This window comes from Saccostrea echinata, unplaced genomic scaffold (assembly GCF_033153115.1).
Source record: "Saccostrea echinata isolate AGI-Se365-2 ecotype Australia unplaced genomic scaffold, CSIRO_AGI_Sech_v1 ptg000001l, whole genome shotgun sequence".
Classification (NCBI taxonomy): domain Eukaryota; kingdom Metazoa; phylum Mollusca; class Bivalvia; order Ostreida; family Ostreidae; genus Saccostrea; species Saccostrea echinata.
This window is the reverse complement of record NW_026889750.1, coordinates 14,834,108-14,854,961: the sequence shown is the minus strand read 5'-3', so window position 1 is coordinate 14,854,961 and position 20,854 is coordinate 14,834,108. Positions and strand designations below refer to the sequence as shown.

Below are 20,854 nucleotides of genomic sequence, written 5' to 3'. Positions count from 1 at the left end.
TGTCAAGTTTAATTGAAATTGGCTTAGTCTTCTGGAGAAGTCAAGAAGATGAAATTTTGAAAAGTTTACAACGACGATGCCAAGTACAACAACGGAGCGTTGATAATTTTTTTATCAAATTTTTTAAATCAGGAAAGCTCTCTTGATCTTACGGCTAAGGTGAGCTAAAAATTTCATTACATTATACTATAAAAAGACAAATATTAACAATGCTAAAAAAAATTCTCGTAACAACATTTTAAGAAGTCAGGAAAATTATAAAATAGGATAGTACTGTTCAAATAGCTAAATGTACTTTGATTAGGTGATCTTTCTCTAATTAAAATTAGACTTCTTAGATCGGTGCTGTATAAACACTGCTTAAGCAGAGTGTATAGGGTGCGAATCTAAAAAGTCTGATTTTAATTAGATTGGTGATCTTTCAAACGTTACTTTTTAAATTTTAGAAAAAAAGTGTCTCCATACAACTGCTTTTTGCCCCCAAATCCCCCATGAAGAATAATTTCATCCCCAACAACTCCACACACATGTCCAGCCCTCTTCACTTCAGACACACCCACTTTATAAAAAGTATTGCAGGGTTTCGTGGCAAAAATTAACATCTCTCCAACAGGTTCCCTATTTCTTCCATCAAAGGTTTCTCCACCATGAATTAAAATTGCCCCAGGGGAAACAACAGATACATGATTTTTTCTCCCAGCAGGTGTTTTAGATACAGATGGGAGTTTGTCCACAATTCTGGTAATTTGATTGGTTACTGGTGCTGGTGATTTTAGTGATTTAAATCCTGTATGTATTTCTATAAGGTTACTGTCCCTACCTCCAACAATACACAGTACATTTCCAATTACGTTGGCTGTATGACCTGACCTAGATGCTGTAGCTTGAGTATATTCCCTGTATATAAATCTCCCTGACTCCACACTTCCTGACAACAAGTACATGCTACCATGACGGCGCTGCATCCGAAGGCTTCCTTCACGTCCTAAGATCAAAATTTTGCCTGAATTAAGAACAGTGGCTGTATGTGAGCTCAGTCCCCCATCTTCAGGAAAACCTGTCACTGTTGGTTCAGTCCATTGCTGTTTTTCAGTGTCAAAAGCATAGATTTTTGAGGAGCGTGACTTTCCATTCCACCCACCAATCAAAATGATGTATCTATCATTTATGTCTACAGCTGCATGATGACTGAGAGAGGGGCTTCCTGGGAAGGAAAGCTCTGTCCAAGCTCCCTCAGAACTACTCAACTGATAAAGCCTGTTAGAAGGTGTCTTGCTGTCCATGGATTCAACTCCGCCATGGATGTAGAAATTGTTGCCTAAATTGCAGGATTATAAGAAAAAGTTTGTAAATGTATAATGATGATAATTTATCCTGTTAATCAATTACACATTTATGAATATGAAACAACTGATTTTACACATGTTAAACACAAATAAGTCATTCTATAAAACGTGACTAAATCAAAACAAGAGATATTTGTGAAACACTTATCCCCCCTCCCAAATAATTGGAATTTTTTTAAATGCAAGGGGCATAACTCTGTCAAAAATTGCTTGATCGTACCCAAAACAGAACTTGACCAAGATATTTTTATGATAAATCTGTATACCGAATTTCATTTCAGTATGTGCAACCTATGCGAAGAAAATGAACAGAAACTGCAAATAATTAAAAAAAATTCTGAGTCCAAGGGGCATACTTCTGTCAAAAATTGCTCGATCGTACCCAAAACAGTACTTGACTTAGATTTTCTTAAGATTAATTGTATACCGAATTTCATTTCAGTATATGCAACCTCTGCGAAGAAAATGAACGGAAACTGCAAATGATTGGAATTTTTCTAAGTCCAAGGGGCATTACTCTGTCAAAAATTGCTCGATCGTACCCAAAACAGCACTTAACCTAGATATTTTTATGATAAATCTCTTTATCAAATATCATTTCAGTGTATGCAACCTCTGCGAAGAAAATGAACGGAAACTTGGTGGAACTACAGACAGACAGACCGACCGACAGATAGCAAAGCAAAATGCCCTCCCTTCTTCGAAGGGGGGCATAAAAAATCGGTTGCTTACAAATTTACCATTGTTATATCATATTTATAATTTAAAAGATCGGTTTTAACTCAAAACTGCAAATACATACATGGTTTTATAAATAAAATATGCAGCTACATCTTGACATGAACATAATATAATGTTCAAAAACCTATTTCAATGCAAATCTTATTGTCGCTTCACCCATTTACAAATTTTCAAGAAATTTTTAGTTGCATAAGTGTTCCGAATTAATTGCATGCAATTTTAAAGAAAAAAAATCCCACATAAAAAGAAAACAAACCTCTCGCAAAGAAATGCATAGATCTTGTTTAATACAAAATCATAGCTTATCGCAGAAAATAAATCAACTTCCATAACGTTTTTGTTTTAAATTGCACAAAAAACTTGCAGACCTGAAAATTACCTAACACTGACCATGGAATCTAATATGATCGATCTTAGTTTCAAGTCCGATAAGTAAGACCTTTATACTTTCAACATAACAAAATGATTGTTTTTTTATGTCCCATTCGAGTATTTTTCACTCATATAGAGACGTCACCATATACCAGTGAAGGGCTTCAAATTTTGACCTTTACTGGGCACTCAGGGCCATTGAGCAGTGAGGGATCTTTAACGTGCCAACGCCTGCCTTGACACGGGACCTCGGTTTTTAAGGTCTCATCCGAAGGACTCGCAACTTTCACTTCAAAGTGCCGAGTGCATGGCGAAGGAACAGTTGCTACCCAATTTTAAGGACCTTGGTCAGTTGCGGCCGAGATTCGAACTCACGACCTCCCGGTCATGGAGCGAGCGCTCTACCAACTGTGCTACCGTGAATGGTCATATAACAAAATGAACAAGACATAAAAATTTAACTTCCATAATGGTAATCCAGGAATGTTTTTGCATTTTAAGTAAAAGTTTCATTCTCGAAATACTTAATACTTTTGATTAATATCTGAAAAAATGTTAATTTTATATATTCCAGAGAATTTCAACTTTTATTGCTGAAAATTAACTTCAACAACGATCAAATTCCTTAACGACTTCTCCCCCGACATTTTAATTTAATTAATACCAGGTTCATGTCAGAATTAAAAAAAATTCTGTTTTACAGTTCTCTACATTCAACATCAGAAAACAAACCAAACCAAACCAAAGGAAAAAAAACTCAGATTCACATTTATTAATCTATTTTTGTCCGTCGTCATCCGTCGTAAACTTTTGAACATTTTCAGCTTCTTCCCTTGAACTACACAATCAATTTCAACCAATTTTGGCATATAGCATCAATGGCTAAAGAGGAACAAAAATTGTGAATTTCATGGTCCTGCCCTAATGGGGCCTGAGGAGTGGGGCTATAATAAAACCAACAAAAAGTACTGCTATCTTTAAACATCTTCATAACTCCTGGACATCAAGCAGTCAGACTGTTGGCATGATTGTAATAAGTATTGAGCCCTGTACCAAAATTGTGAATTTCATGGCCCCAGGATCAGGGATTCTGGGGTTAGGATGGGGCTCTAATGATCAGATAGTGAAAATGCATAAGTTCTTTAAAAATCTTCGTCTCTCCCCCTGTATATTAAGAAGATAAACTAAATGCATTGTTATAGTGAACAAGGGTGCTTCTTCCAAAATTGTGAAATTTGTGGCCTCAGGATCAGGGGTTCTGATGTTTGGGGGGGGGGGGGGGGGCTCTATTTATTATATAGTAAAGATACATTTAATTCTTTGAAAATCAACTCATCCTGGGTATTAAGAAAACAAAGTAAGTGCATAGTTATGATAAGCAAGGTTGCCTCGTCCAATATTATGAATTTCATTGCCCCGGGTTGTGGTTTTAGGGCAGGGCTCTATTGATTATATAGTGAAATGCATTTATTCTCTGAAACTTTTATTCTCTGCTTCTTAGTATTCAGCAGATAAACTATGTACATGGTTATGATGAGCAAGGGTGTGTCTCTTCCAAAATTGTGAATTCCATGGCCCCTGGGTCAGGGGTTCTAGTAGTCAAGCAGGGCTCTATAGATTAAATTGAAAATGCATAAATTCTCTAAATATCTTCTTCTCTGCCCCTGGGTATTTAGCAGACAAATTGCATAGTTATGATGAGCAAGGAAGCTTCTTCCAAAACTAAGAAATTCATAGCCCTGGGTCAGGACTTCTGATGTTACGGTGGGGCTCTGTTGAATATATCATGAAAATGCATTATTTCTTTGAAAATCTTTTCTGTCCCTGGGTGTTAGGCAAACATACTTAGTACATGGTTCTGATGAGCAAGGGTACCTTGTCAAAAATTGTGAATTTCTCGGGCCCTTGGTCTAGGGCCTCTGGTGCTAGGGTGAGGCTATGTTAATTTTTAGTCTACTGAGAGAAGTTTTTCCCTTTTGCTTTTCACCTGTGATAATTAATTACTGTAAATAATGTAATTGTAAACTCAATTTAATAAGAGAATAGTACAAGAATTTTGATCATTTATAATACAAGAAGTACTTTCATAGTTTTTAATGGTCGGAGAGAGTTGTCAATATTAGATAAATAAAGAGACAAAAATGCCTAATCTTTGTACATCAAATATTGTTTAAAAAAACGAGAGGCCAGTGTGGGAGGGAATGATGTTGGGTTTCTAATAGTGTTTTTCTGTCCTTAAAGTGAGAAAATATCTGAGAGAGATCTCAGAAACGGTAAGAGATAAAGCCAACAAACTTATATGAGTAATAGACCTTGAAGAGTAGGCAAAATCATTTGGGTTAAACTGTCAACCGTCACTTCCGGTCGTCACAGGAAGTGATCAAAGAAATCAAAAAATTCAACTTTTCTTGTTTAAATTAAAACTTGCATCACCTTATTGCATCTCTTTCGCTGTTTTGAAATATGTTAGACTCCTCCGGAAACAAAAACGTGAACTTCCGGTTTTAGGAGATAAAATACGTTCTTTCGATATTAAACTTTCTCATAAATATCGCTTATAGAAAAAGAATTGAAATGTTTTAATACATGTTGTAGACACTGCAAATGTCTAGAGACACGTTAGGGATTTTTTATAAAATTCACTTCCGGTCGCGTGTTTTCCTGTCCTCAAAATTAGAATTTGTTCTCACAATTGCTCGGCAACAATAAACGACTGAAGTCTGAAACTTTCAGGACTGATAGTACGTCATCAGTTTATTTGCATCGTATGAAAATCGTGTGTCGCCGTTACTTCCGGTCGTGACAGGAAGTGATGCAAAAAAGTGAATGGTTAATGTTTAGCACATTGGATTTTCACGCTGACGACCAGGGATAAATCTCCAGAGTATCTGAATTTCTTTTATCACTTTTTCAGCTTGAATTTTCGTATTTATTTCAGAATCGGACGGAAGACCTCTCATTGCTCGCAATGAGTTTCTAGTTATTATTATTTTTCTTCCTGGGTACTTTTCTGTCCGTGAGTGATCTCCGAAACTACACATCCGATGGAGGTGAAACCTTTTTAGGGTTAATAGGAATGTTATGTAGATTTGCGGAACGAAGGTCATTTTGCGCGCACATGCATGCACGTGCGTGCGCGTGCAATGAGTAAAATGATCAATATACTTGATAGAGCCATAACTTTCATATCTTTTGATGAAATACTTTGATACTCAGAATATAAGGATATATTAATAGTGTAGACAAGATGACATGGTCAGAATGCGCATGCATGCACGTGCGCGCATGCGCATTGATTGAAATAACCAATACAATTGATATAGACTTAAATTGTACATTTCTTGATGAATTGCTTTGAAACTCAGAATATGAATATATATTAGAAGTGTAGACAAGAAGACTTGATCAGCGCACACATGCATGCACGTGCGTGCGCGTGCAATGAGTAAAATGACAAATATACTTGATATAGCCACAACTTTCATATCTTTTGATGAAATGCTTTGATACTCAGGATATAAGGATATATTAATGGTGTAGACAAGATGACACGGTCATCATGGACATGCATGCACGTGCGCGCGCTTGCAATGCGTAAAATAACAGATATACTTAATATAGCTGAATTTTTTTTATCTTTTGATGAAATTTGAATATAAAGATGTATTAAAAGTGTAGACAAGTTGACATGGTCATTTTGTACAATTTTTAAATGGACTTTTGTCCGGAATTTTTCTCGGAAACGGTTCAAGGTAAAGATGTGAAATTTACAGGAGTATTAGATCATGACATTCTCTTTGTTTCGAAGTTGTTTTCGTGTGTTTCCGGTACTTCCTATCCGAACCGGAAGTGAACTTGTGTTTGGTTAATTTTTAACTTTTTTGTTTTCTAATATTTTTTCAAGATATTATTGTGTATAACAGAGGTTATTCTACAAATACTAAATATATAATTTGTTTTGAAATCAGATTGCGCATTTTCTAGATTTTAGGTACCGTCATTTTCCCTATTTACCTAGTGTATATACAATGGGCAATGAAAGATAACTCTGACTTGTAAGTGAGAAAAGAACTTTCGAGATAAAGGCGGAAACAGTATCGATGACATCAGAAACATGTATACACTCTCCATATCAAAATATTTAGACGTTCCATTTTCACTCTTCTGAATGTAGGAGTTAGTTACCGCTTCCAGTGCATGTATAGTTTAAAGTTGCCAGTGTAGTGTAAGTCTGTATTGACAGTTAATTGTTTTACACATGAATACATCTAAAAAAAAACTATATATCCTAGGTAGCTAATTCAAGTAAATATATTATAAGCACTGAATATACGTTTATAGTGATGGACAGGCATGCAGTTTTATTTATCTCGTATAGTAAGTTCAGAATAAGATAGTAACTAAGCCTTCTATAATGCACATAATTTATTATTCTCTATGATTTGAATGCGAATTTATCCCGATTTCCGAGTTTTATTTTCAATATTAAAAAATATTACATACACTCGAAAAGGAACTGAGCGATAGACAATTGTAGTACAGTACTGTTTTTAAAAGCCTTTGGAAATAAATTGATATCTGCCACTTGAAAGAAAGGAAATCAATTCATAGATTAGATTTGGTTATTACATGTATATTTGACAAAAAGTTAAATTATTTATGACACATGATCTATACTCTATATTATATACCCAAGGAGTTGTAAAAGATGTTAATAGGCGATTCTTGGATTCTTGTGAGATACTCAAAGAGTTAAAAAAAAAAAGATATGTGAGAACGCGATTCTGTGTGAAATAATGCTACGCTATATGTTTCTTTTGAAAAAAAACATGATAAAAAAATGCACAGGTCTGTGGATATGTAGGATAAGTATACCTGAATGAGCACAATTTTATGCAATGATATATAATTATGTACATGCAACTGACGTTCGTACTTTTCCTTATAAAACATAAAACTATCTAATGCCTTTGACCCCCCCCTCCCCCTCTGTCTTGATTAATATTTGGAGACGTTCGTGCAGCTAGGCATTTGAATTATATATTCGTTTTAGATTTAAATCAAGAACATGTGGTTATAATAACCATTTACATGTATACAGAATTTTATATTCTATAATGGTACATTTGTCATTATGATACTGAAATGTTCAATTTACAAGTCTGAGAGAGAGAGAGAGAGAGAGAGAGAGAGAGAGAGAGAGAGAGAGAGAGAGAGAGAGAGAGAGAGAGAGAGAGAGAGAGAGGATGAGAGAGAGAGAGAGAGATTCCCTCTTAATCCAGTTCCTCCTATCCATTTACACAGACCAAAAATTAGTTCTGTATCAGTCACACCCATTCTCTGATTTCATAGTCAGTCATGGTCACATCCTGTATATTTTTCTGCTTAAAAAGTGCACGTATTTTGACCTGTCAATCAAAATCGCCTGACGCTGTATGCACTGCAATAAAGTGGCCTGAGTTGGCTGAGTTGGAAATGATCTCGAAGTGTGATCTTTAAGTAAATTTGATGCAACAAACTTGTGAAAAAATAAAATAAAATAAAAAATAAAATATCTCGGTATTATGAACTTCGATTGTGGGACGTGGAGACCGGTCCTTTGAGATCGTATAAATCAAGGTCCCGTGTCGCAGAAGGTGCTGGCACAAAAAAGATTCCTCACTGCTCAATGGCCGTAAGTGGCGAGTATAGGACAAAATTTGCAGCTCTCCACCGGCAAGTGGTGGTGTCTCCATGTGTGTGAAAAATTCTCGAGAGGGACGTTAAACAACATATCATCAGTCTATCAATCGATTGCTGAATAATTACTGTAACTGAATAATCTTATAGGTACAGTGCAGGGAACTAATTTTGTTACATAAACCAGCATCAGCATAAGCATTAGTAGCATCAGGATCGAGCTAGCATCAGCAACAGCATTTAAAAAACAGCATTACCAGGATCAGCATCAGCAAGCAAAGGATAAAACCAGCATTGACCTACATAAAATCAGCATTATCCTACTAGCATCAGAAAATCAATGAGTTTTAATTCAGTAAAAAATTAAAAAAGAAAGAAAGAATATTGGTTAAAGTATTCACATTATTGATACATAGTGAGATATTATGATCAAATAATTGTAAAGGGCACTTTTATTGCTTTAAACGGCAATGCTGAAATTCATTATCTACTTCCGGTAGCATGATGCTACTTCCGGTAGCATTGACCTCATTATAAAACAGCATCAGGATAAGGTTTACTAGCATTAAATCAGCAAGCAAAGGAAGCATTCAAATCAGCAAGCAAAGGAAGCATTCAAATCAGCATTGATGCTGTAACAAAATTAGTTTCCTGCACTGTATGCTGTCAAACCTTGATATTATAACTTTATAAAACTCAGTGACTTTACGTTTAATGTGATACTAACTTAATTCATTATATTTTTTATAACACCATCACAATTATGCCAGAACGTATATACAGTGAAGTTTATGATAGTACGGTGTTCGTTCGTCTGTTTGTTTGTCTTAGAAATGATTGCAAACATTTTTTCTTAATTGCTAATTATCCTTGCTCTATGATATACGTATATCTCTGATAGGTGCCAAATGCATTATACAAGATTGATCATGAAAATCAAAGTACCTTAAGTATTGAAAGGACTCTTTTCCAGTTATTTTTTTCTTTCACAGTAAATATGATATGTATGTTTTTACACAGAAAAAAAGCAAATTCTTACAGATTAAGAAGAACGGAAGACTTTTTTGTTGCCATGGCAACAAGAGTCTAGTTATTATTATTATTATTCCTCCCAAATTTTGTGAGCACGATTACTCAGAGATGGTTGGATAGATTTTCACAATTTTTCACGTGATAGTAGGCTGATATATGAAGTTTATATAAAATTCCGTTTTTTGAAAAATTCACTTCCGGTCCGAAGTTACGGCCGAATTTCCAATTTTTAAATGGACTTTTGTCCGGAAATTTTCTCGGAAACGGTTTGAGGTAAAGATGTGAAATTTACAGGAGTACTAGATCATGACATTCTCTTTGTTTCGAAGTTGTTTTCGTGTGTTTCCGGTACTTCCTGTCCGAACCGGAAGTGAACTTGTGTTTGGTCAATTTTTAACTTTTTTGTTTTTTAATATTTTTTCAAGATATTATTACGTATAACAGAGGTTATTCTACAAATACTTAATATATAATTTGTTTTGAAATCAGATTCCACATTTTGTAGATTTTTGGTACCGTCATTTTCTCCATTTAACTAGTGTGTATACAGTGGGCAAAGAAAGATAACTCTGACTTGTAAGTGAGAATAGAACTTTCGAGATAAAGGCGGAAATAGTATCAATGACGTCAGAGACATATACACTCTAAATATAAAGATAAAATAAATATTTAGACGTTCCATATTCACTCTTCTAATGTAAGAGTACATTGGTTACCGCTTCCAGTACATGTATAGTTTAAAGTTGAAAGTGTTGCGTAAGTCTGTATTGACAGTTAATCGATTTACACATGAATATATCTAAAAAAAATTACTATATATGCTAGGTAGCTAATTCAAGTAAATATAAGCACTGAATATACATTTATAGTGATGGACAGGCATGCAATTTATCTATCTCGTATAGTAAGTTCAGAATAAGATAGTTACTAAGCCTTCTATAATGAAGACGATTTATTATTCTCTATGATTTGAATGCGAAATTATCCCGATTTCCGAGTTTTACTTTCGATATTACAAAATATTACATAAACTCATAAAGGAACTGAGCGATAGAAATTTGTAATAGTTTATACAGTACTACTTAGTGTTTTAAAGCCTTTGGAAATAAATTGATATCTGTCACTTAACAGAAAGAAAATCAATATATAGATTAGATTTGGTTATTACATGTATTTTTGCTAAAAACTTAAATTATTTATGACACATGATCTATACTCTATATACTCAAGGAGTTATAAAAGTTGTGAAAAGGCGATTCTTGGATTCTTGTGAAATACTCAGAGTTAAAAAAAAAATATGTGAAAACGCGATTCTGTGTGAAATAATGCTACGCTATATGTTTCTTTTGAAAAAAAAAAAAACATGAAAAAAAATTGCACAGGTCTGTTGATATGTGGGATAAGTATACCTGAATGAACACAATTTTATGTAATGATATATAATTATGTACATGCAACTGACGTCCGTACTTTTCCTTATAATTCATAAAACATAAAACTATCTAATTCCTTTGAAGCCCCCCCCCCCCCCCCCGTCTTGATTAATATTTTGAGACCTTCGCGCAGCTAGGCATTTGAATTATATATTCGATTTAGATTTAAATCTGGAACATGTGGTTATAATTACCATTTACATGTATACAGAATTTCATATTCTATAATGGTAGATTTGTCATTATGATACTGAAATGTTTAATTTACATGTCTGAGAGAGAGAGAGAGAGAGAGAGAGAGAGAGAGAGAGAGAGAGAGAGAGGAAGAGAGATTCCCTCTTAATCCCGATCCTCCTATCCATTTACATAGACCAAAAATTAGTTTTATATCAGTCACACCCATTCTTTATTAAATGTTTTCTGATTTCATAGTCAGTCATGGTCACATCCTGTATATTTTTCTGCTTAAAAAGTATCCCACGAAGTGCACGTGTGTTGACCTGTCAATCAAAATCACTTGACGCTGTATGCACTGCAGTAAAGTAGCCTGAGTTCGAAATGATCTTGAAGTATGATCTTTAAGTAAATCCGATGCAACAAACTTGTGAAAAATTAGAATAAAATAAAAAATAAAATATCTCGGTATTATGAACTTCGATTGTGGGACGTGGAGACCGGTCCTTTGGATGAGATCGTATAAATCGAAGTCCCGTGTCGCAGAAGGTGCTGGCACAAAAAAAATTCCTCACTGCTCAATGGCGATAAATGCCAAAGTATAGGACAAAAATTTGCAGTCTCCACCGGCGAGTGGTGGCGTCTCCATGTGAGTGAAAAATTCTCGAGAAGGACGTTAAACAACATACAATCAATCAATCGATTGCTGAATAATTACTGGAATTGAATAATCTTTCTTATAGGTAAGCTGTCAAATCTTGATATTATAACTTTACAAAACTCAGTGACTTTACGTTTAATGTGATACTAACTTAATTCATCATATTTTTTATAACACCATCACAATTATGCCGGAACATATACACAGTGAAGTTTATGATAGTACGGTATTCGTTCGTCTGTTTGTTTGTCTTAGAAATGATTGCAAACATTTTTAATTGCTAATTATCCTTGCTCTATGATATACGTATATCTCTTATAAATGCATTATACAAGATTGATCATGAAAATCAAAGTACCTTAAGTACTGAAAGGACTTTTTCCAGTTATTTTTTTCTTTCACAGTCAATATGATATGTACGTTTTTTACACAGAAAAAAGCAAATTCTTTCAGATTTAGAGGAACGGAAGACTATTTTGTTGCCATGGCAACAAGAATCTAGTTATTATTATTATTCTTTTTTTCTACTTTCTTCTCCGGTACTTTTTTGTCCGGGAGTGTTCTCATAGATCCACTCATCCGATTGACATGGAACCTTTTTAAGGTTAATAGGCATGTTGTGTAGGTGTTCGGAACGAAGGTCATTTTGCGCGCACCTGCATGCACGTGCGCGCACGTGCAATGAGTGAAATGACTGATATACTTGATGAAGCCGTAACTTTTATATTTCTTGATGAATTGCTTTGAAACTCAAAATATAAAGATATATTAGTAGTCTAGACAAGATGACATGGTCAAATTAGCGTGAACTCACGCGCATGCACGTGCGCTCTTCTCTGATTGGCTGATACAAAAATCTCAATATTTTCCTTGTTTTTTGACAAAATACTTTGAAATTTAGAATATAAGTATATATATTATAAGGTGCTACAACATTTTATATAGGAAATTTCTTGAAAACACGCGCATGCAGGTGTGCTGCAATCTGATTGGTTGAAACTTTAAATGTCTATAACTCCCTTGGTTTTCAACAAAACAGGATGAAATTTACGACATGGAAAGGCACATAGAGCTCCTACATTATGATACTATCAAAATTGAATGCAAGGCCATGCATGCGCGTATGCTGAATTCTGATTGGCTAATACTTAAATGGTCACATCTCTCTTATTTATCAATGAAATTCTTTAATATTTAACACAAATGTATGTATTGTGAGACACTATAAGAAAATTAATGTGAAAAATGTAGAAAACATGTGCAAGCACATGCACTGAAATTTGATTAGCTGATACCCATATGGCTATATCGGAGTAGCTTTCCAATGAAATACCCTTAAATATAAAGTGTCCATCTATATTACAAAAGTATTGTCTAATTTATTGAAGCTTGTAGGGAATGGGGCATCATAAGGGATTGGGGAGCCGTTTCGGGAACATCTGTAACGGTTCCCGTTACAATTAGCACTAGTTATTAAGTCTTCCGTTCACAACGGAAGACTTATTGTGATTGTATTGTTTCTTTTTATTATTAAGTCTTCCGTTCACAACGGAAGACTTATAGTGATTGTATTGTTTCTTTTTATTATTATTATTATTATTATTATTATTATTATTCCCAAATTTTGTGAGCGCGATTACTCAGAGATGGTTGGATAGATTTTCACAATTTTTCACATGATAGTAGGCTGATATATGAAATTTATATAAAATTTCGTTTTTTGAAAAATTCACTTCCGGTCTGAAGTTACGGCCGAATTTCCAATTTTTAAATGGACTTTTGTCCGGAATTTTTCTCGGAAACGGTTTGAGATAAAGATGTGAAATTTTCAGGGGTATTAGATCATGACATTCTCTTTGTTTCGAAGTTGTTTTCGTGTGTTTCCGGTACTTCCTGTCCGAACCGGAAGTGAACTTGTGTTTGGTCAATTTTCAACTTTTTTGTTTTTTAATATTTTTTCAAGATATTATTATGTATAACAGAGGTTATTCTACAAATACTAAATATATAATTTGTTTTGAAATCAGATTCCACATTTTGTAGATTTTCGGTACCCTCATTTTCCCTATTTACCTAGTGTGTAGACAATGGGCAAAGAAAGATAACTCTGACTTGTAAGTGAGAATAGAACTTTCGAGATAAAGGCGGAAATAGTATCGATGACGTCAGAGACAGATACACTCTCCATATCAAAATATTTAGCCGTTCTATATTCACTCTTCAAAATTTAAGAGTACGTTGGTTACCGCTTCCAGTGCATGTAAAGTTTGAAGTTGCCAGTGCAGTGTAAGTCTGTATTGACAGTTAATTGATTTACACATGAATATATCTAAAAAAATTAATATATGTGCTAGGTAGCTAATTCAAGTAAATATATTATATAAGCACTGAATATACATTTATAGTGATGGACAGGCATGCAGTTTTATCTATTTCGTATATTAAGTTCAGAATACGATAGTTATAAGCCTTCTGTAATGCAGACGATTTATTATTCTCTATGATTTGAATGCGAAATTATCCCGATTTCTGAGTTTTACTTTCGATATCAAAAAATATTACATTCACTCAAAAAAAGGAATTAAGCGATAGAAAATTGTAATACAGTACTGTTTTAAAGCCTTTATAAATAAATTGATATCTGCCACTGAAAAGAAAGAAAATCAATCTATAGATTAGATTTGGTTATTACATGTATAATTGATAAAAGGTTAAATTATTTATGACACATGATCTATACTCTATATACCCAAGGAATTATAAAAGATGTGAAAAGGCGATTCTTGGATTCTTGTGAAATACTCAAAGAGTTAAAGAGTGTGTGAAATAATGGTACGCTATATGTTTCTTTTGAAAAAAAAAAACATGATAAAAAAATTGTACAGGTCTGTTGATATGTGGGATAAGTATATCTGAATGAACACAATTTTATGCAATGATATATAATCATGTACATGCAACTGACGTCCGTACTTTTCCTTATAATTCATAAAACATAAAATTATCTAATTCCTTTGAAGCCCCCCCCCCCCGTCTTGATTAATATTTGGAGACGTTCGTGCAGCTAGGCATTTGAATTATATATTCGTTTTAGATTTAAATCTGGAACATGTGAATAACATTACCATTTACATGTAAACAGAATTTCATATTCTATAATTATGAAATGTTCAATTTACATGTCTGAGAGAGAGAGAGAGAGGAGAGATTCCCTCTTAATCCCGATGCAGACCAAAAATTAGTTCTATATCGGTCACACCCATTCTTTATTAGATGCTTTCTGATTTCATAGTAAGTCATGATCACATCCTGTATATTTTTCAGCTTAAAAAGTATCACACGAAGCGCACGTGTGTTGACCTGTCAATCAAAATCACTTGACGCTGTATGCACGGCAATTAAGTAGCCTGAGTTCGAAATGATCTTGAAGTATGATCTTTAAGTAAATTTGATGCAATAAACTTGTGAAAGAATAGAATAAAATAAAAAATAAAATATCTCGGTATTATGAACTTCGATTGTCGGACGTGGAGACCGGTCCTTTGGATGAGATCGTATAAATCGAGGTCCCTTTTTGCAGAAGGTGCTGGCATAAAAAAGATTCCTCACTGCTCAATTGCAACAAGTGCCAAAGTATAGGACAAAAATTGGCAGTCTCCACCGGCGAGTGGTGGCATCTCCATGTGAGTGAAAAATTCTGGAGAGAGACGTTAAACTACATACGTATAATCAATCAATCAATCGATTGCTGAAGAATTACTGTAATTGAATAATCTGTCTTATAGGTATGCTGTCAAATCTTGATATTATAACTTTACAATACTCAGTGACTTTACGTTTAATGTGATACTAACTTAATTCATTATATTTTTTTTATAACACAATCACAATTATGCCAAAACATATACACAGTGAAGTTTATGATAGTACGGTGTTCGTTCGTCTGTTTGTTTGTCTTAGAAATGATTGCAAACAATTTTTTTTAAAAATTGCAAATGATATAACGTATATCTCTTATAGGTGCAAAATGTATTATACAAGATTGATAATGAAAATCAAAGTACCTTAAGTAATGAAAGGACTTTTTTACAGTTATTTTTTTCTTTCACAGTAAATATGATATGTATGTTTTTTTACACAGAAAAAAGCAAATTCTTACAGATTTAGAAGAACGGAAGACTTTTTTGTTGCCATGGCAACAAGAGTCTAGTTATTATTATTATTATTCCTCCCAAATTTTGTGAGCGCGATTACTCAGAGATGGTTGGATAGATTTTCACAATTTTCTACAGAGTGGTAGGCTTATATATGAAGTTTATATGAAATTCCGTTTTTTGAAAAATTCACTTCCGGTCCGAAGTTATGACCGAATTTGAAATTTTTAAATGCACTTTTGTCTGGTGTTTTTCTCGGAAGCGGTTTGAGATAAAGATGTGAAATTTACAGGAATATTAGATCGTGACATTCTCTTTGTTTCTACATGATTTTTGTTTGTTTCTGGTACTTCCTGTCTGAACCGGAAGTGAATTTTTGTTTCGGTCAATTTACGACTTTTTTGTTTTTCAATATATTTTCAAGATATTTTATGGTGTAATAGAAATAGGTCCACAAGTGCCAAATATATAATTTATTTTGAAATCAGATCACCCGTTTTGTAGATTTCAGCTACTTTCGTTTTGCATTTAAAAAATCAAAGTACTGAAAGTACTAAAGGGGCATTTCTTACTTTTAATTACATGAAGGTTATGTTTACATGTTTCTCTTCATACAAAAATCAATACATACAGTATCATATATATAAGGATGAAGGTTATATTTAATTGCAGTAAAAATCAAAGTACCTGAAGTACTGAGAGGACTGCTTTAGATACCCACCTTTTTCTCACTACAGTGTAGTATAAAAAGGCATGTTTTTCTATACGTAAACATCAATGCATACAATAAGTTACCTATGGAAGCTATTTTCATAAGCTAATAAAAATCAAAGTACCGCAAGGACTGAAAGCATATTCACTTTTTTTTTTAATTTGACTTGTATATAAACGTTTCTCTAAATGCAAAATTCAATTCATAGACTTTTGTTTTATAATTTGTCATGTTTATATATAAGGACGGTGGATACTTTCATTTCTGTAGTGAAAATCAAAGTACCGTACGAACTGACATCTTGCTTTCTAGATACTCTCCCTTTAACTTTTAAATTTAAAATAGTTTAAATATGCTTCTCTTAATGAAAAATCTCCATGCATACAATATCATATATAAGGACAACAGATACATTCAGTTTTGCATAAAAATCAATGGACTGCAAGTACCGAAAGGACAAATTTTAGATTCTTTACAACTTTTAAATTATTATACATTGTACACGTTTCTCTACATAAAAAAATCAATGCAAACGGTATCATATAGGAACGGAAGACTTTTTTGTTGCCATGGCAACAAGAGTCTAGTTATTCTTATTTTTTTGACTTTCTAATTTTGTGCACGCGATTTCTCGAAGACTATTAGACGAATTTACATGAAATTTTCAGGAAAGATATGTCGTAACATGAACTTGATCTATCTGAGAGAAAATTTCGAAATTCAATTCCGGTGCCAACTTACGGACCATTTTCTGAATTTAAAATGACATTTTGTCCGCGGAAAATCTCAAGAACGGTAAAAGATATCAATATGAAACTTTCAGGGATTATTGATCGTAATAAATACTAGCCGGGACGTGACCTTTCGTTCGTCGTCAGTACTTCCGGTTGTTACCAGATGCAAATTTAAAAAATTGAATTTTTAAACTTTTTTAATTTTCGATATTTTTCTTTGATGGAAGTTGTGTTAATAGAAGCCCTTCTGAAAATGCTTAATATATAATTTGTTTTCAAATAGATAAATTCGAACTTTAGATATTCGCATTTTAAAATTTGAAGCGGGTCCAAAATGGCGGCTGTCTCCATACACTCCGACGAGCAGGTCGACACTCGGAGCTCCTCAGGTGGCTCGTACCTCGCACACTAACCTCGGATGTCAACGGTGTTCTACCATGTTGCTGATGTATTTGTATATTTGTATGGAGCGTAGTGGAGTCAGCCGAGGATTGCCGATTGGAAGGTCGGAGTTTACAGAGACATCCGAGCGTCTTGTTGAAGAAAACTACCATAAGGATCAATGAAATATGAAGGAATTGTTGGATCTGGTAGATTTTGGAAATAAGTAATCTGTCTTTGAAAACATAAATACTCTGACTCCCAAATGCAATAAAATAATTAATTTGTACGGTACATACAATAATATATATGAGAATGGAGACCATTCAATAGAACATACATTTAAAAGAAGAGGCGCGAAGATTTACTCGTGACGTAATGTATCGTGACTCTTCTTTCATAGTAGAAAAATGGTCTGATGCAGAAGTGCAGAAAAAGATTACACGGACACGTTTGTATGAAATGCAGGTACATGGAATTGCATGGAATAAAAAGTTGAATACACAAAGAATAAAGGAAGTAAACAGTATCTGAACAGTTCATCAGTAATAGATTATTTGTTATTGTTTAAACTCAAGAAACGAATTCCGATGTGAATCTGCTTGCACAAAATTTGGCTAGCTAGCTCTCATTCTATAATTCCGCAGTATATAAAAAAAACTTTTAACCTCCCTGACGCTCGTTACTTCAGGCAATGATACAAAGTAAACATCGATGATGGCTTGTAAAATTGCGCTGGTGTAGTGGCTTCCATATTGAATTTTCACGAAGGCGATCTGGGTTTAATCTAGAATTAGTTTGCTTAAATTTACGTTTTCAACTTTATAAATGATGTTGAGTTTTGTTTTTTTTTATTAGAAATGATAGAACATGATTTCTAGATTGGCGAAGGGACCTTTTAATGCGTCGTCGTTAGTTCTGGTCGCTCGCAGAAGCAAAATTAAAAAATCGATTTTTTCACCTTCAATATTTTTCTGTAATATCTGTAGGGTTAAGAGAGCCTCTTTTCAAAATACTAAATATATAATTTGTTTTCGAATTGATAAATCTACACTCTTTATACTCGTCATTTTTACTTTGAAGCGGGAGTTGAAATGGCGTAATGGTTAGCACGTTGGATTTTCACGCTGACGACCAGGGTTCAATCTCCAGAGTGTCTGAATTTTTTTTTTCACTTTTTTCAACTTGAATTTACATTTTTATTTTCAAAATCGGACGGAAGACCTCTCATTGCTCGCAATGAGTTTCTAGTTAGGTCTTCCGTTCACAACGGAAGACCTATAGTGATTGTATTGTTTCTTTTTATTAAGTCTTCCGTTCACAACGGAAGACTTATAGTGATTGTATTGTTAAGTCTTCCGTTCACAACGGAAGACTTATAGTGTTTGTATTGTTTCTTTTTATTATTATTATTATTATTATTATTCCTCCCAAATTTTGTGAGCGCGATTACTCAGAGATGGTTGGATAGATTTTTACAATTTTTCACATGATAGTAGGCTGATATATGAAGTTTATATAAAATTTCGTTTTTTGAAAAATTCACTTCCGGTCCGAAGTTACGGCCGAATTTCCAATTTTTAAATGGACTTTTGTCCGGAATTTTTCTCGGAAACGGTTTGAGGTAAAGATGTGAAATTTACAGGGGTATTAGATCACGACATTCTCTTTTTTCGAAGTTGTTTTCGTGTGTTTCCGATACTTCCTGTCCGAACAGGAAGTGAACTCGTGTTTGGTCAATTTTCAACTTTTTTGTTTTTTCACATTTTTTCAAGATATTACTATGTATAACAGAGGTTATTCTACAAATACTAAATATATAATTTGTTTTGAAATCAGATTCCACATTTTGTAGATTTTCGGTACCGTCATTTTCCCTATTTACCTAGTGTGTATACAGTGGGCAAAGAAAGATAACTCTGACTTGTAAGTGAGATAGAACTTTCGAGATAAAAGCGGAAATAGTATCGATGACGTCAGAGACATAAACACTCTCCATATCAAAATATTTAGCCGTTCTATATTCACTCTTCAAAATTTAAGAGTACGTTGGTTACCGCTTCCAGTGCATGTAAAGTTTGAAGTTGCCAGTGTAGTGTAAGTCTGTATTGACAGTTAATTGATTTACACATGAATATATCTAAAAAATTAATATATATGCTAGGTAGCTAATTCAAGTAAATATATAATAAGCACTGAATATACATTTATAGTGATGGACAGGCATGCAGTTTTATCTATTTCGTATATTAAGTTCAGAATACGATAGTTATAAGCCTTCTATAATGCAGACGATTTATTATTCTCTATGATCTGAATGCGAAATTATCCCGATTTCCGAGTTTTACTTTCGATATTAAAAAATATTACATACACTCAAAAAAGGAATTAAGCGATAGAAAATTGTAATACAGTACTGTTTTAAAGCCTTTATAAATAAATTGATATCTGCCACTGAAAAGAAAGAAAATCAATCTATAGATTAGATTTGGTTATTACATGTATATTTGATAAAAGGTTAAATTATTTATTTATGACACATGATCTATACTCTATATACCCAAGGAATTATAAAAGATGTGAAAAGGCGATTCTTGGATTCTTGTGAAATACTCAAAGAGTTAAAGAGTGTGTGAACTTATGATACGCTATATGTTTCTTTTGAAAAAAAAAAAAAAAAACATGATAAAAAAATTGTACAGGTCTGTTGATATGTGGGATAAGTATATCTGAATGAACACAATTTTATGCAATGATATATAATCATGTACATGCAACTAACGTCCGTACTTTTCCTTATAATTCATAAAACATAAAATTATCTAATTCCTTTGAAGCCCCCCCCCCCCCCCCCCGTATTGATTAATATTTGGAGACGTTCGTGCAGTTAGGCATTTGAATTATATATTCGTTCTAGATTTAAACCTGGAACATGTGAATAACATTACCATTTACATGTATACAGAATTTCATATTCTATAATTATGAAATGTTCAATTTACATGTCTGAGAGAGAGAGAGAGAGAGAGAGAGAGAGAGAGAGAGAGAGAGAGAGATTCCCTCTTAATCCCGATCCAAACCAAAAATTAGTTCTATATCGGTCACACCCATTCTTTATTAGATGTTTTCTGATTTTATGGTCAGTCATGGTCACATCCTGTATATTTTTCAGCTTAAAAAGTATCACACGAAGTGCACGTGTGTTGACCTGTCAATCAAAATCACTTGACGCTGTATGCACTGCAATTAAGTAGCCTGAGTTCGAAATGATCTTGAAGTATGATCTTTAAGTAAATTTGATGCAATAAACTTGTGAAAGAATAGAATGAAATAAAAAATAAAATATCTCGGCATAATGAACTTCGACTGTGGGACGTGGAGACCGGTCCTTTGGATGAGATCGTATAAATCGAGGTCCATTGTCGTAGAAGGTGC

General features: G+C 33.7%; 1 protein-coding gene across 1 annotated transcript in view; it reads right to left on the bottom strand.

The window, feature by feature from the left end:
• Nucleotides 1–255: 255 nt before the first annotated feature.
• The window catches only part of LOC133190128 (kelch domain-containing protein 9-like), an 84,639-nt gene continuing 64,040 nt past the window's right edge, over nucleotides 256–20,854 (bottom strand). The window contains exon 2 of the mRNA XM_061325636.1: nucleotides 256–1,318. Coding sequence (XP_061181620.1) covers nucleotides 429–1,318 — 890 coding nt within the window. The 3' untranslated portion in view covers nucleotides 256–428. The remainder of the gene's footprint in view (nucleotides 1,319–20,854) is intronic.